We start from the raw sequence: 15,467 nt of genomic DNA on the forward strand, positions 1-15,467 counted from the left end.
GAACTGTGTACAGCTATGCTTCTGATAATGGACTCAAGGAATTAAAATAAATGGATCTCAGATCATTCTCTGATGTTATCTTAACCCATGTTGTCAATAGGGATACTTCCAGTTGAAAGCCAATCCTGGAGCCTGGATCTTGAAGCTACGGGAGGGGAGGTCAGAGGATATCTATCAAATTCTAGCGTGAGTATAGTGAGTCTACGGAATCTATATTTTAGTTGATTTTGCATTCATTTTCCTTTGAATCTGCCTGTGTGCCACCACAGTTTTCTCTCTCATCATATCACTGCATTCCAGATAGAAGTTAGTAATTTGTGTGAACGCATGCAAAGCCTGCTGGTAATTAACTGTCTCCATCCGTACAACATCCAAGTTTTTTTTTTTTTACCTCAGTAACTGCTTGCTGGAGGTACCAAGCACATCGCTATGGTAACGCAGGGAGCTGCTGACTTTGTTGCAGCTCAAGGTTTTGATGAGCGCAGGGAGTTGTGCTGTGTGCGTATGGCCTCGGAGACAGACATGGGTGGGAGGAGGGAGGGAGGGAGGGGTAGGAGGGATGCTATTAGAGGGAAGACCGGGTGGAGGGATGATTCAGCCGTTCACCTGCCATGCCATCTTTTCTAAACCCAGGAAAATCAGCAGCACAATATTTTCCTGGCTGCTAGGAAGGGCGTGGGTGTGGATTGCTGCTAATACAGGCGGCGTTGCTGTTTTAATATATCCCATGATGTACATGCATATTAAATGTAGTCGGTTTTAGACATTCCTCTCTAGGGTTGCGGCTTGGTCAAACCTTTTTGAAATTCCATGCATTTATCTATCCGATGTCTTAAAAACACATCAACCTAATGACCAAATGAATCTTATTAAAACCCTCATGAATGTATCACTCATGACACCACTTGCAGTACTGTGCATGGAAATCCTAGAGAATATGATTGGACAATTCCATGATTCCATTCGTGGATCCGTACGTACAGTACATTGGGTCTCCCAGGGATTACCCACCCATTCATCTCCACACAGGGAAGATTTAGGACACCTCCAGCCCTGGATTCCACCACAATCATATCAGACAACAAGAGTTATTCCCCAATCCTCCAGGTGAAGCTAAAAGGTGATGTCATTTTTCACCTTGGCAGCGCCATTATTCTTGCGGTTAATGGCGCTCTGCTCTGGTTAGGGGGGCCGATCGGAGCCGAGTGGGAGTGTCTGTTCACTGCGAGTCCCAACGCCGTGCCCTCTCCTGTAGCGTACTGGCCCTGACAGCGATGAATGAGACGCCCAGCTGTCCCCGGATACAAATTGATCTCTTGCGCTTTTCCCACCACAGCCCCTAATGGCCTCGGCGGAGGCGACAGTGGACCAGTCCAAACCAAACAGCACTTTCCGACTGGGGAAAATGCACTTTGTGCCCAATGAGGGCTGACATTTATCATGGTGATACGGTTAATTCTCTGCCTTTAGTAAGCGCTGAAGTGATGATGGTTTGCTGAGCCACAGCCTATTGATCATCTCTGGCTGCAGGTTGTTCAGTGGCGTTCTAACCCTCAGACCTGAGGTGTCTAATGTTACTTACCCCACAGAGACACTCTCCACCGCACAAGTGTTAAGACCAGAACACTGGGTCATCTTAAAACAATCACAGCCAAAGTCCAGTGGCCACGCCATTGACACTACAGGTGTTTCCGCATAAAGAATGTGTCAATGGATAAAACAGAAAGCACGGTTGGAAAGTAACGACTGATAAAATGGAATAAAGGGGATGTTGAATGACGAGTAGGGGGGAGGAGGGGGGGATTAATATGATCAGAGCGAGACCTTGGCGGAGTTCCCAGAAAGGCCTGTTTGCATGCATCATTCTGTTGTCTGTCAATGTATGCCTTGTCGGTGGTCCCCAGTGCTTTTCTCTCACCGTGTGTTTTCTTCCTGAGCATAACCTTTGTTGTTGTCCTTGTGTTTTTTCCCCCTCCCTCTAGATTGATGGGTTTGGCTGGGTGTGGGACACTCGTGCTGTGGGCTTCTTCACAGTTAGGCCACCAGCTAACATGTGTCATTATGTGTGTGTGGATATATTGAGCTCAATACGCTACACGCAAGTGACGCGTTGTTTTCCAGGAAGCAGCCTTTTATTTTTTTCCTAGACTGTTTGAATGGTATTCAATGGGCAAAAACATAGTGCAGTGGTCTTCAGAGCAAAATCGTCATAAAACGCAGATGTAAATTCATCCACAAACTCAAATATAATTTTATATACAGTACCAGTCAAAAGTTTGGACACCAACTCATTTAAAGGGTTTTCCTTTATTTTGACTATTTTCTACATTGTAGAATAATAGTGAAGACATCAAACCTATGAAATAACACATATGGAATCATGTAGTAACCAAAAAAGTGTTAAACAAATCAAAATATATTTAAAATTTTAGATTCTTCAAAATAGGCACCCTTTGCCTTGATGACAGCTTTGCACACTCTTGGCATTCTCTCAACCAGCTTCACGAGAAATGCTTTTACAACAGTCTTGAAGGAGTTCCCACATATGCTGAGCACTTGTTGGCTGCTTTGCCTTCACTCTGCAGTCCAACTCATCCCAAACCATTTCAATTGGGTTGAGGTCGGGTAATTGTGGAGGCCAGGTCATCCGATGAAGCACTCCATCACTCTCCTTGGTCAAATAGCCCTTACACAGCCTGGAGGTGTATTTTGGGTCATTGTCAAGTTGAAAACAAATGATCGTCCCACTAAGCTCAAACCAGATGGGATTGCATATCACTGCCGAATGCTGCGGTAGCCATGATGGTTAAGTGTGCCTTGAATTCAAAATAAATCACAGGCAGTGTCACCCTCACACCTCCTCCTCCATGCTTCACGGTGGGAACCACACATGCGGAGATCATCCATTCACCTACTCTGTGTCTCATAAAGACACGGCAGTTAGAACCAAAAATCTCAAATTTGGACAAATTTCCACCGGTCTAATGTCTATTGCTTGTGTTTCTTGGCCCAAGCAAGTCTCTTCTTAGTGGTGTCCTTTAGTGGTGTTTTCTTTGCAGCAATTTGACCATGAAGGCCTGACTCACGCAGTCTCATCTGAAAAGTTGATGTTGAGATGTGTCTGTTACTTGAACTGCAATCTGAGGTGCAGTTAATTGCCCATTTCTGAGGCTGGTAACTTTAATGAACTTATCCTCTTCAGCAGAGGTAACTCTGGCTCTTCCTCTCCTGTGGCGGTTCTCATGAGAGCCAGTTTCATCATAGCACTTGATGGTTTTTGCGACTGCACTTGAAGAAACTTTAAAAGTTCTTGAAATTTTCCGGATTGACTGACCTTCGTGTCTTAAAGTAATGATGGACTGTCGTTTCTCTTTGCTTATTTGATCTGTTCTTGCCATAATATGAACTTGGTCTTCTACCAAATAAGGATATCTTCTGTATACCAACCTTACCTTTTCACAACACAACTGATTGGCTCAAACGCAATAAGAAGGAAAGGTATTCCACAAATTAACTTTTATCAAGGCACACCTGTTAATTGAAATGCATTCCAGGTAACTACCTCATGAAGCTGGTTGAGAGAATGCCAAGAGTGTGCAGAGCTGTCATCAAGGCAAAGGGTGGCTACTTTGAAGAATCTCAAATTTAAAATATATTTTGATTTGTTTAACCATTTTTTGGTTACTACATGATTCCATTGTGTTATTTCATAGTTTTGATGTCTTCACTATTATTCTACTGGACAATGTAGAAAATAGTACAAATAAAGAAAAACCCTTGAATGAGTAGGCGTGTCCAGACTTTTGACTGGTACTGTAGCTATATACATCTTAAATGGCCGCGTTTTCACGAAGATCAGGGGACATGATCTGGAAGTAAAGTGGAAGAGGTGATTACTTTCACAGGGTATAGAGGGAGAGGCAAATGCTGTTCTGGGAATACTATGTCCATGTTATAACTATATACTATTACAACTATTTCCCCCTAATTGTTGTCTCTCTGACAGGCATGATGGGACTGATTCTCCCGCTGATTCTGGTGACGTTAAAGTTGTGCTGAACAGCTTCCATAGCAAGATCATCAAAGTCAGGGTATGTATTCTCTAACCACATACCTTTATTTACCTGTATTTATAGTGTATGTGGACACCCCTTCAAATGAGAGGATTTGGCTATTTTAGCCACACCTATTGTTGACAGGTGTATAAATTCAAGCACACAGCCATGCAATCTCCAAAGACAAACATTGCCAGTGGAATGGCCTTACTGATGACTTTCAACGTGGCACTGTCATAGGAATGCCACCTTTCCAACAAGTCAGTTTGTAAAATGTCTGCCCTGCTAGAGCTGCCCCGGTCAACTGTAAGTGATGTTATTGTGAAGTGGAAATGTCTAGGAGCAACAACGGCACAGCTGCGAAGTGGTAGGCCACAGAAGCTCACAGAACTATGGTCGGCGAGTGCTGAAACGCGTAGCTCGTAAAAATCGTCGGTCCTCGATTGCAACAGTCACTACCGAGATCCAAACTGCCTCTGGAAGCAACGTCAGCACAAGAACTGTTTGTCGGGAGCTTCATGAAATGATTTTCCATGGCCGAGCAGCCGCACACAAGCCTTGGATCACCACGCACAATGGACTCTGGAGCAGTGGAAACACGTTCTCTGAAGTGATGAATCACACTTCACCACCTGGCAGTCCGACGGACTAATTTGGATTTGGTGAATGCCAGGAATACGCCACCTGCCCCAATGCATAGTGCCAACTGTAAAGTTTGGTGGAGGAGGAATAATGGTCTGGGGCTGTTTTTAATGGTTTGGCCTAGGCTCCTTAGATCCAGTGAAGGGAAATCTTAACACTACAGCATACAATGACCTAGACGATTCTGTGCTTCCAACTTTGTGGCAAAAGTTTAGGTAAGGCCCATTCCTGTTTCAGCATGACAATGCCCCTGTGCACAAAGCGAGGTCCATACAGAAATAGTGTGTCGAGATTGGTGTGGAAGAACTTGAATGGCCTGCACAGAGCCCTGACCTCAACCCCATCAACACCTATGGGATGAATTGGTACGGCGACTGCGAGCCAGGCCTAATCGCCCAACATCAGTGCACGACCTCACTAATGCTCTTGTGGATGAATGGATGCAAGTCCCCCGCAGCAATGTTCCAACATCTAGTGGAAAGCCTTCCCAGAAGAATGGAGGCTGTTATAGCAGCAAAGCGGGGACCAACTCCATAATAATGCCCATGATTTTGGAATGAGATGTTCGACGAGTAGCTGTCCACGTACTTTTGTTCATGTAGTGTAGCTCTAACACAGGCACACACTCCAAGACAGTGTAGTTTGGAGATATTCACCCATTTGTCTTAGTGTAATGTGTCATCTCCTAATCTAAGGATGTTGCATGGATTCAAGTGTACTTCCCAGCTTCAGAGAGAAAAAAAATAATAACAATCAGCGTGCCTCTGTCTAATTCCCCACTGTAGGTTCAGAAAAAGTCTGACAGAATCAGCGAGGACCTCCTAAGTGAAGCCACAGAGAACAAGGGAATATGGGACTCCATCGCTAGGTAAGAGTGTGGCGCATTCTCACATGCAGTAGCTATACGTTACATAGACTTCATTCGATCAAGTTACATCAATAGAATGGTGGTAAGAGCATTGATTTGTGGGCGAGTTGATCCACTATCTATGGACACTGATAATGCTGCGGTTTCAGCAGGAGAGATGGTGCCCTCGGAGCCAGGCTGAGATATTACTCTGTGAAATCTATTGCCAAAAAAATGTGCTACTGTAGACCTAGGTATGTGTGTAGGTATGTGTGTGTGTGTGTGTGTAGCATGTTGTGTTTCCATTGACACACCCTAACTGTGTGATCTGTCTCCTCACCTAATGCTTGCTGTGTGAAGTGTGTGGAGCACTTTTGAGAAAAGGTAGGACGTGTAATTGCTGCAACTACTTAACCTGTCTGTTTACCATATTGATTAACATGTAAATAAATATTGGTTGCTTCCCAGGCTCAGTTCCTAATGATATTTATGCTTTATTTTTGTATATATTTTTGGGACATTGGTTATTTTCTTGCTGTCACATTGAACTTCAAGTCACTGGTATAAACCCTTATTTTATTGAACATGATATTTTCTAATGAAAATAATATGCTTTGACGTAGAGAAATGCTGCTAGAACTGCCCACACAGTAAACTGACGTTGTTGTGGCTGTAGTAGGAACTGAAATGTGGAGAGTTACAATCCAGCTCTGGAGTTCGTTCCTCTGTAATTGTACTCGGGCTGAGGACGGCCGGAGAGTACTCTGAGGGTTGGGTCCTTCCAGAGGTCTAGATTATCTGGTGCATGTCGGCCAAACCGGCCCTCACCTGAAAAGCTGAAAACCTAAAGCTGCTTATCTGGGGTCCCGCTGGAGTGGAGCACTGCAGATGGCATTATCTGGCCCTCACAATGGAGGCCTCCTTGCGCCCCTCAGCCGTCGCCCCCTCCATAATGACAGGCTTAGCCAGGCCAGGCACAAGGCATCCTCCGGACCACAGCGGTGATGGCCCAGCAGCCAGCTCACCAGGGCAAGCAGCAGTGCATTGGTGGGGCTTACAGTAACACTATGAGGCTGGCTCTTGTATGAGACAGAGAGATGGAAGAGAGGCAGGCTTTAGCCTTGTATGACATGGAGGGAGGGTTGCTACAGTATTGTGTGTGAGAGCAGAGAGACTTTCTTTCCCTCTTCAATTCTGTGCGCTGGAGCCTCTGGGCCTTTCTTTGCACTGCTGATTGAGTGTGGGAGGAGAGACTCCCCTCATCAGCAGTCTGTTACAGAGAAGGACACACAGTTTGACTGCAGACATCACTGCCCCAAGCACAAGCCCTGATTGGTTTCCTCCAAATGTGCCCTGCATGATCTTATGAGTTTGGACAGTGCCTGGTTTGATAAACACTTGCCTGTATTCCTACCTTTAATCTTAGTTCAAGGAATCTTTTTTGTGACTGTTTTTTAACAGTTTGTTTTTACAGTGCTTACACAAGTTAATGATTTCATTTAGTTTATACTACTGTTTTTATACTACACACTATCAGATCAGTGTAGGCTAGATTTGGATTGGAAAATGATTAGAACCTGGATACAGCACTTCCTGCCCAGCTTCTGGGGCTTGAACGCGTCTCAAACACTCTGTTCACATGCCATGTCCACAATATATCCATTCAGTCAATACACCTGACTATCCCAGAGGGTTCACCAATCTCATGACTGAGTCCAAAAACATCTGCCATTAGCAGCCGTGTGGGGATAGAGAGGAGCTCGTGCTCTGGAGGTGTTGCGAGAGTCTATTTCATTATCTGTTCTTTATTTGATATTTGTGGAGGAAAACAGAAGGGGCCCCATAAAAATTACAGCTGCCTTTTTATTGTGTCTCTGCTGTAATCAGTTGATTATTCTGGAGGAGAGCCAGCAGGAGAGCAGTGGCACTTTCTGCTGTAGACAGACAGTAACAACTGATCTAGGTCTACCAGACGGGTGTCAGGATCTTTTGTCATTCTGTCGCACAAGTAAACACTACTCAAGTGTAAATATAAGGGATTTATGGTTGGAGAATCATCTCTGTTACTGATGTGGTGTATTATGACTGAGGTAGTAGTGTTTGTCTGAGGAGGTTACTGAGCAGTCTACTTCAATCCGGCTTATGTAACACCTATGGTCCTTTTGTAGCATCGCAGGTGGTGGGTCCAGTTCAGAGGACGGAGAGAAGAACAGGGAAGATGTGCTCAACATCTTCTCTGTGGCCTCAGGCCATCTATACGAGCGCTTCCTGAGGTGAGACGCCCACACACACACAGAGACATACACTGCTGGTCTGGAGGCCCCACGCGCTTCTTGCCTTTTCTTAGCCCTCATCCTCTGAGACTTACTCCCTCTCTCCCTCTCGTTCTCTTTCTTTCTCTCCCTCTCTCTCCTCCTGTTCCAGAATAATGATGCTGTCCGTCCTCCAGCACACCAAAACCCCCGTGAAGTTTTGGTTCCTCAAGAATTACCTCTCTCCGTCCTTCAAGGTAACCGCCTCACGGCTTGACTCCACACAAACTTTCTGCCTTCCTGCATTGTCGTGATAACTTTCTCCTCGCTGCAGCGCGACCCCTGGGAGAAATAGATTTGTTTGTGTTGAGGGATGAAAGGAACTGCGGGAGGCCTTCTCCTTTGTGATTGTGCTCTTTTTATCTATCTGTTCTTCCCACTATAGGGATGAGTCCATATACATGAACACCTACTAAGCTACATCATATGTATCTAAAATAGTCAAACGAGCCACAGGAAAGGGCGAGTATCATGAAAATGTTCAACATTTGGAATGTTTCACTATTTATGAAATATTTTTATGTGACTATTTTATGCCTCAAGGGCGTTCTGCTTGATCTGTGAAATGTGCATTACCAAGTGCTCAGTGTCTATATATTTACACTGATCAAGTGTTCAAAAATATTGCTGCTGTTTTTTATGTATTTTAGTCAGTTTCTCACAATAATTATTTCCTAAGACCAAATGTCAGGACATATTGTACATTTTCTCATAAACCTAAAGAGAGAAAAAATCATAGTTTTCTGCCCGGGCGCGATATATTTTTCCTCTCATTATATGAGGTTTTATATGTCTTTAGGAGTCCATACCTTACATGGCTGAGGCCTATGGTTTCCAGTATGAGCTGGTCCAGTACAAATGGCCCCGCTGGCTCCACCAGCAGACTGAGAAACAGAGGATCATCTGGGGTTACAAGATCCTCTTCCTGGATGTCCTCTTCCCCCTGGCTGTGGACAAAATCATCTTTGTGGATGCTGACCAGGTAACTGATACCGCTCTTACAAAACCAAATGCATACCCATAATAAAAATAGTAAATCATCTAGAAGTGGACCTGCAGGATTTGTGCAAGGCAACCGCACGGTTTTAGTGCTGTTCGTGGTGCTGATTTACCGTTGTTCCTGGTCCTCGCAGATAGTTAGGGCCGATCTGAAGGAGCTGAGGGATTTGAACCTGGAGGGCGCCCCCTATGGGTACACTCCCTTCTGTGACAGTCGGAAGGAGATGGAGGGCTACCGCTTCTGGAAGACTGGCTACTGGGCCTCACATCTGGGGAACAGGAGATACCACATTAGGTAAACCCCGCTACAATACCTACACAGTTTGACGTTTTGATTTGTAGTGCTGTGTATGCCATTAATGTCCACCAGCCACTGGAAGTGCATATTTACAATGTTACTATTGCGTAGTAAACACATATTCTTTGCTAATTCATACAAGCTTGACAGTTATGGTATCCTCCTGTTTTTTTCCCTTGCTAAGGCCGATCTACTGTCATTGTATTGATATTTCATTTAAGTTATTCACAGAAGATATGAAGGAAAATACAATTGAAGGAAAATGTGTTCCCTCTCAATGTATTCAGCAGAATAAATGCATACATTTGAAAACATTAACGTTCACTATTTGACAGTGACTCCTTTGAGTCGGCTCATACAGAAACGCTCATCGATTTATTTCCTGTCCTTCACAACGAGACATAACATGGTTCTCAGAGGGAACAGTGGGTGAGGAAGATGCAGCAGGATGCTACCCTCTCTGCATCGATAAATTACCTCCTCTGATAAAACATTCCCTTTCTCTCTCACGCAGACGGGAATATATCACAACTACAGTATCGCACCTCTGTTCGCTGCTTGGGGTTGGTCTTCACTAACATGTTGTGTTATTCCTTGCACTCTGTGAGGCTAAACCATGAAAGCCATACAATATGTATGTGGAACACCACATTGAAGAGACCGTTACTTCCAGAAGTGAGGAAATAGCTTTACTTCAGCTTCAATATTTACGGCCCTGTATCCGCATTGCTATACATGAATAACTAGGCGTAGTAAAGGGACTAGTGCACTGGTTCCTTGTTGGGAGTGTGGGGGTGCTGGTGGGCCATTTTGAAGTGGCTTAATTCAGCCAGCCATCTGAACAGATTAAGCTCCCCAGCAAGATGCTCTATCCACTGGGCCAGGAGTCCACTGCCTGGGAGGCTAGCTAGCTGGAACAAAGGCCGCCAGCGAATCAGGAACATTTGTATTGGATTCCAGCGGGCTGCACAGCTGCATGGGGCCAACCGCAGCCAGGCAGGGTGGACAGGGTGTGACATGAATCAAACCACACAGCTTGCTGAAATGCCAGTAAATTCTCCTGTATGAGTCCGATTTAATTTAGACTGTCATGACCTGTGATGGGAGTCATGGCACATTAAGTACAGTGGCAAGAAAACGTTTGTGAACCCTTTGGAAATACCTGGATTTCTGCATAAATTGATCATAACATTTGATCTTCATCTAGGTCACAGAAGTAGACAAACAGTGTGCTTAAAATAATAACACACAAACAATTTACACGTGTTCATGTCTTTTTGTCTTGTCTTATTGAACTCACCGTGTAAACATTCACAGTGCAGGGTGGGAAAAGTATGTGAACCCTTAGATGTAATAACTGGTTGACCCTCTTTGGCAGCAATAACCACAACCAATCTTCTGTAGTTGCAGATCAGACCTGCACAAGGGAAAGGAGGAATTTCAGTTCAGCTATATTCTTGAGATGTCTGGTGTGAACTGCTCTCTTGAGGTCATGCCACAGCATCTCAATCGGGTTGAGGTCAGGACTGACTGGGCCACTCCAGAAGGCGTATTTTCTTCTGTTGAAGCCATTCTGTTGTTGATTTACTTCTGTGTTTTGGGTCGTTGTCCTGTTGCATCACCCAACTTCTGTTGAGCTTCAATTGGCGGACAGATAGCCTTACATTCTCCTGCATAATGTCTTGATAAACTTGGGAATTCGTTTTTCGGTCTGATAGCAAGCTGTCCAGGCCCTGAGGCAGCAAAGCAGCCCCAAACAATGATGCTCCCTCCACCATTCTTAACAGTTGTGATGAGGTTTTGATGTTGCTGTGCTGTGCCTTTTATTCTCCACACATCGTGTTGTGTGTTCCTTCCCAACGACTCAACTTTAGTTTCATCTGTCCACAGAATATTTTATCACTTGCGCTGTGGAACTCCCAGGTGCACTTTTGCAAACTTCAGACTTGCAGCAATGTTTTTTTTGACAGCAGTGGTTTCTTCCGTGGTGTCCTCCCATGAACAACAGTCTTGTTTAGTGTTTTACGTATCGTAGACTCGTCAACAGAGATGATAGCATGTCCCAGAGATTTCTGTAAGTCTTTAGCTGACACTCTACGATTCTTCTTAACCTCATTAAGTATTCTGCGCTGTGCTCTTGCAGTCATCTTTGCAGGAAGGCCACTCATAGGGAGAGTAGCAACAGTGCTGAACTTTCTCCATTTATAGACAATTTGTCTTACTGTGGACTGATGAACATCAAGGCTTTTAGAGATACTTTTGTAACCCTTTCCAGCTTTATGCAAGTCAAGAATTATTGATCTTAGGTCTTCTGAGAACTCTTTTGTTCGTGGCATGGTTCTCATCAGGTAATGCTTTTTGTGAGTGTTTTTTTTTATGGGGCAAGGAAGCTCTAACCAGCATCTCCAATCTCATCTCATTGATTGGAATCCAGGTTAGCTGACTCCTGACTCCAATTAGCTTGTATTGAAGTCATTAGCCACACACTTTTTCCAACCTAGACTGTGAATGTTTAAATTATTTAGTCAATATAGACTAGAACAATACATTCATTTGTGTGTTATTAGTTTTCTATGTTTGTCTATTGTTGAGACTTAGATGAAGATCCGATCGAATTTGATGACCAATTTATGCAGGAAACCCACAGTAATTCCAAAGGGTTCACATACTTTTTCTTGCCACTGTACGTGGCACCTTTGTGTATGTTAACATGCTACACTAGATACACTTATAAATGTGGATGACTGGGACATTTAGCTTTGGTTTATGATAGCAGTATTTCCCTCTTGGTGGGTCATCCATTTCAAAGCATTTTGACTGTTTCAGAAACGTCTCCTCTCTCTCTCTCTGTCCAGTGCTCTGTATGTGGTAGATCTGAAGAAGTTCCGCAAGATAGCAGCAGGAGACCGACTGCGTGGCCAGTACCAAGCCCTGAGCCAGGACCCCAACAGTCTGTCCAACCTGGACCAGGTGAGAGGGGACATCACACACTTCTCTCTGTCTCAATGGCAGGACAACTACTGAGTTACAATGACATCCCCGTAGCAGAGGATCTGTTTCCGCTTACCTTTTGACAATTCCGTCAGTAAATGTCTAATAACTATTAATTGAAATGTAGAGTAAATGTTGGATTTCATTCTGATAGGACCTGCCCAACAACATGATCCACCAGGTGGCCATCAAGTCCCTGCCCCAGGAGTGGCTTTGGTGTGAGACTTGGTGTGACAACGCATCCAAGACCACCGCCAAGACCATTGACCTGGTGGGTCTATTTTCTATCTATCTATCTGACTGACTGACTGAGGAAGGGAATCTCATTACTATGCCAGACATACTCTTACTGATGGAAGTCTCCATCCTCTACCCCTGCAGGAAGCAAGAATAATCCTAGCTGATATTTACCAGCTAACATAGTCAAGAATAGAAGTGTCATTTACCCATTCAATTCCACTGCTGTGAGCTGCAAAAATAATAATATTATTTTAGTTTAGTTATGGGATTATATAGAGTAAAGTACATTTTTATACAGTAGCCGTTGACCGTCCTAGTGTGGCTTTATCAGTTACAACCTGACAGTCGTAGCAACTTCCGCATTGGGACTATAGCTGTGATTCCACTTGCGCAAAGAGGCCATCATTTTCTTAGTCTATTCCGCAAGATCTTGTAAAACGTAGAAGTGCTAACAACCTCCCATATTCATTTTTATTGAGGAAGAGCAGTTCACACTAAGTGCCAATATCCTTAGTATGCATTATCGAGTGTGAATCTTATGTAAAGTCCATGATTTTGACTGTTTTATTGCATATCCTCTTAGGCTCCATAACTTCTATCATCCATCCAGTAATGCTAATGTGTTTGGCATTTATCGGCTCTAAGTTTTTGTGATGACAGTAGAAAATATGGGAAATTGGTGTTATTTCCCCATCTCCTAAACTAATTATGAGTACAGAGTGAAGAATTGGCTGTGGGAATATCTGACAGGCTCACAATGACTGGAAAGTGAAGCATACTATTTTCTGACCCTGAGACACCACTGGGCACCACCGATACATGAGAAAGACTAATGTCTCTTTAATGGAGAAGGAAATCGGATCAGCTTTAAATGGTAGCTGCAGACACCGAGAGAGGGAGGGGGAGGGGGGGGGGGGATCCATTGTTCTGGTGGAAGAAGTCATGACTGATGTGTGTGTCTGCGTTATCTGCAGTGTAATAACCCCAAGACCAAGGAGCCCAAGCTGTCGGCGGCCGTGAGGATTGTGCCCGAGTGGGTGGAGTACGACAACAAGATAAAACAGTTACTGAGAGACGTCCAGGAGCAGAAAGACAATGACCGAGCGACGCAGACGCAGAGCCCGATGCCTGCACCCTCCTCCTCTCCAGAGAAGAAGGGTTAGTATACAGAGTCACTCAGTTTCTAGTCCCGTTATAGCTGCTCCCATACAGGAGAGAAGTCTCTGAACATATCAATCTATATCCCAATGGGCACAGATGCCAATTCGACATCCTATTCCACGTTGGTTCAATGTAACTTAATTGAAATGACATGGAAACAATGTTGATTCAACCAGTGTGTGCCCAGTGGGATGTGTGTATCCATTTTTTTTGTTGTTGTCCCTTTTAGCTTTTTTGATGTAGTTTTCTCTACTTATTTACAGTTACATCAAATACAACCCAATGTCCTAACAAGTCTAAACTGTACCCGATAACAGCAGTCATTTCTCACCGTCTAACTTCCAGGCAGCGAGCGTGATGAACTCTAGCACCTGCCCACACTGCTGAAGAGGAGAGAGGCATATTTGCACCTAATTCTCCGATGAAGCTTGAAGACTACAAAGATGATGTACATTTCCCACAAACGTACTTAGCCAAGAAGTATTACGCCCTCCCTTTGAAAAGACAGAGAGACACGAGAATTATTATTATTTTTATAACGAAGGAGTCCTACGAAGGAAATCATTTGACGTAACCCTTTCTTGTGGTCTAATATAAACTTTATGGACAGTAGTTTGCTTCATGGTCTTCTCTTATGTAAAGAAATATAAAGGGTTAAGAGGTCACTGTTGGTGAAAGCCATTTGCAGTCTGTAAAAGGCATTTGAAATGATTGCACTGATACTGTATGCAAAGAATCAAATGAATACGGCTCATTCATAAGCTGACTTTGTGTTCTCTGTGATCTGATAAGATCAGCTGACATTTGAATTTTTATATGACAACATTCTTAGCATTTTCGAGCACCAAGCCACATCTAAATTGCCTGGCAATGTAGGCTGCTAATGGGCCTTTTTAGTTGGTCTGTTATTGATTGGTGTGATATTGCCATAGACTTAAATGCCCATTGGCGCTTGGAGACAATGTTACATTTTGATCATTGATTTCTTGCACTACTTGCAAACAATTGTAATGGGGGCTCACATGACTCATATCTGTACATTAATGTGCTCTGCTGTATAGGGGATGTAATCAACACTACACACACTGTGGTCCGAGAGTCCCACAATGCTGTCTGTCTGAATGATTGCTTCACCAACCATTTCAAATCTTTGCCAAGTGATGCAATACTGCAAATGCTTTGTTGCCAGATAGGGATCACCTTTTCCTGTAATCACTGGGAGGACATAGATCTCAGCATTTCACTATCCATTTGCGAATATACGTACAATCTCAAACAATTAAGTTATCATTGTTTACATACCTTGTGTTTGTTGGTTATGTATATTTTAGACTGCATTTTTCAATACCTTAATGTACAGCAAATCTTCTCAGGAATGAAATAGGTGTTGATGCATTATCAAAACTCCTTTTATACCTGTCACTGTCTTGTCTTAACAGCCAATAGCTTGCTCTTAAAGTTCAGCTTTCACCTCAGTGTGTCAAATGAAGGTGTTTCTTGTCTTTGTCATTTTCAGGTGTGAGGAATAAAATCTCTTTGCTACCAAAACCTCATTATGTATATGAACTGCCATTGTGTCAGTGTGATTGATGGAGGTGTGATGTGTGCCCTGGCAGAGGTACAGAACATGCTTATGAATATGAATTCTAATATTACTTGTCTGAGAGGAAGTGTATTATTCTGATATTTTCAAACTGGTTATCACGACCCATTCTAATTCACTTGCAGTCTCTGCACTCCAAACAGAATATTAGGTTATTGATGTCACTGTGTGATGAGCCCCAACATCATGTGTAACTGTATTGTGCCATTTCCATTACATAAAGTCTCGTAGGCCTAAGTTGCTAGAGCCGGACATTCACTATTAAAATGTGTTCATTACGGCCCCGCAATGGAAACAAGTTTAAAATTTTGCAGCTCGA

The 15,467-nt window shown here is 43.6% G+C and overlaps 1 protein-coding gene across 1 annotated transcript in view; it reads left to right on the forward strand.

The window, feature by feature from the left end:
• The window catches only part of uggt2 (UDP-glucose glycoprotein glucosyltransferase 2), a 43,288-nt gene extending 28,190 nt beyond the window's left edge, over window positions 1-15,098 (forward strand). The window contains exons 30-40 of the mRNA XM_029634819.2: window positions 101-186; window positions 4,007-4,091; window positions 5,483-5,565; window positions 7,713-7,817; window positions 7,969-8,053; window positions 8,656-8,838; window positions 8,990-9,150; window positions 12,009-12,123; window positions 12,299-12,415; window positions 13,359-13,542; window positions 13,891-15,098. Coding sequence (XP_029490679.2) covers window positions 101-186; window positions 4,007-4,091; window positions 5,483-5,565; window positions 7,713-7,817; window positions 7,969-8,053; window positions 8,656-8,838; window positions 8,990-9,150; window positions 12,009-12,123; window positions 12,299-12,415; window positions 13,359-13,542; window positions 13,891-13,913 — 1,227 coding nt within the window. The 3' untranslated portion in view covers window positions 13,914-15,098. The remainder of the gene's footprint in view (window positions 1-100; window positions 187-4,006; window positions 4,092-5,482; window positions 5,566-7,712; window positions 7,818-7,968; window positions 8,054-8,655; window positions 8,839-8,989; window positions 9,151-12,008; window positions 12,124-12,298; window positions 12,416-13,358; window positions 13,543-13,890) is intronic.
• Window positions 15,099-15,467: the final 369 nt, after the last annotated feature.

The sequence above is a fragment of the Oncorhynchus nerka genome, linkage group LG3 (assembly GCF_034236695.1).
Source record: "Oncorhynchus nerka isolate Pitt River linkage group LG3, Oner_Uvic_2.0, whole genome shotgun sequence".
Lineage (NCBI taxonomy): Eukaryota > Metazoa > Chordata > Actinopteri > Salmoniformes > Salmonidae > Oncorhynchus > Oncorhynchus nerka.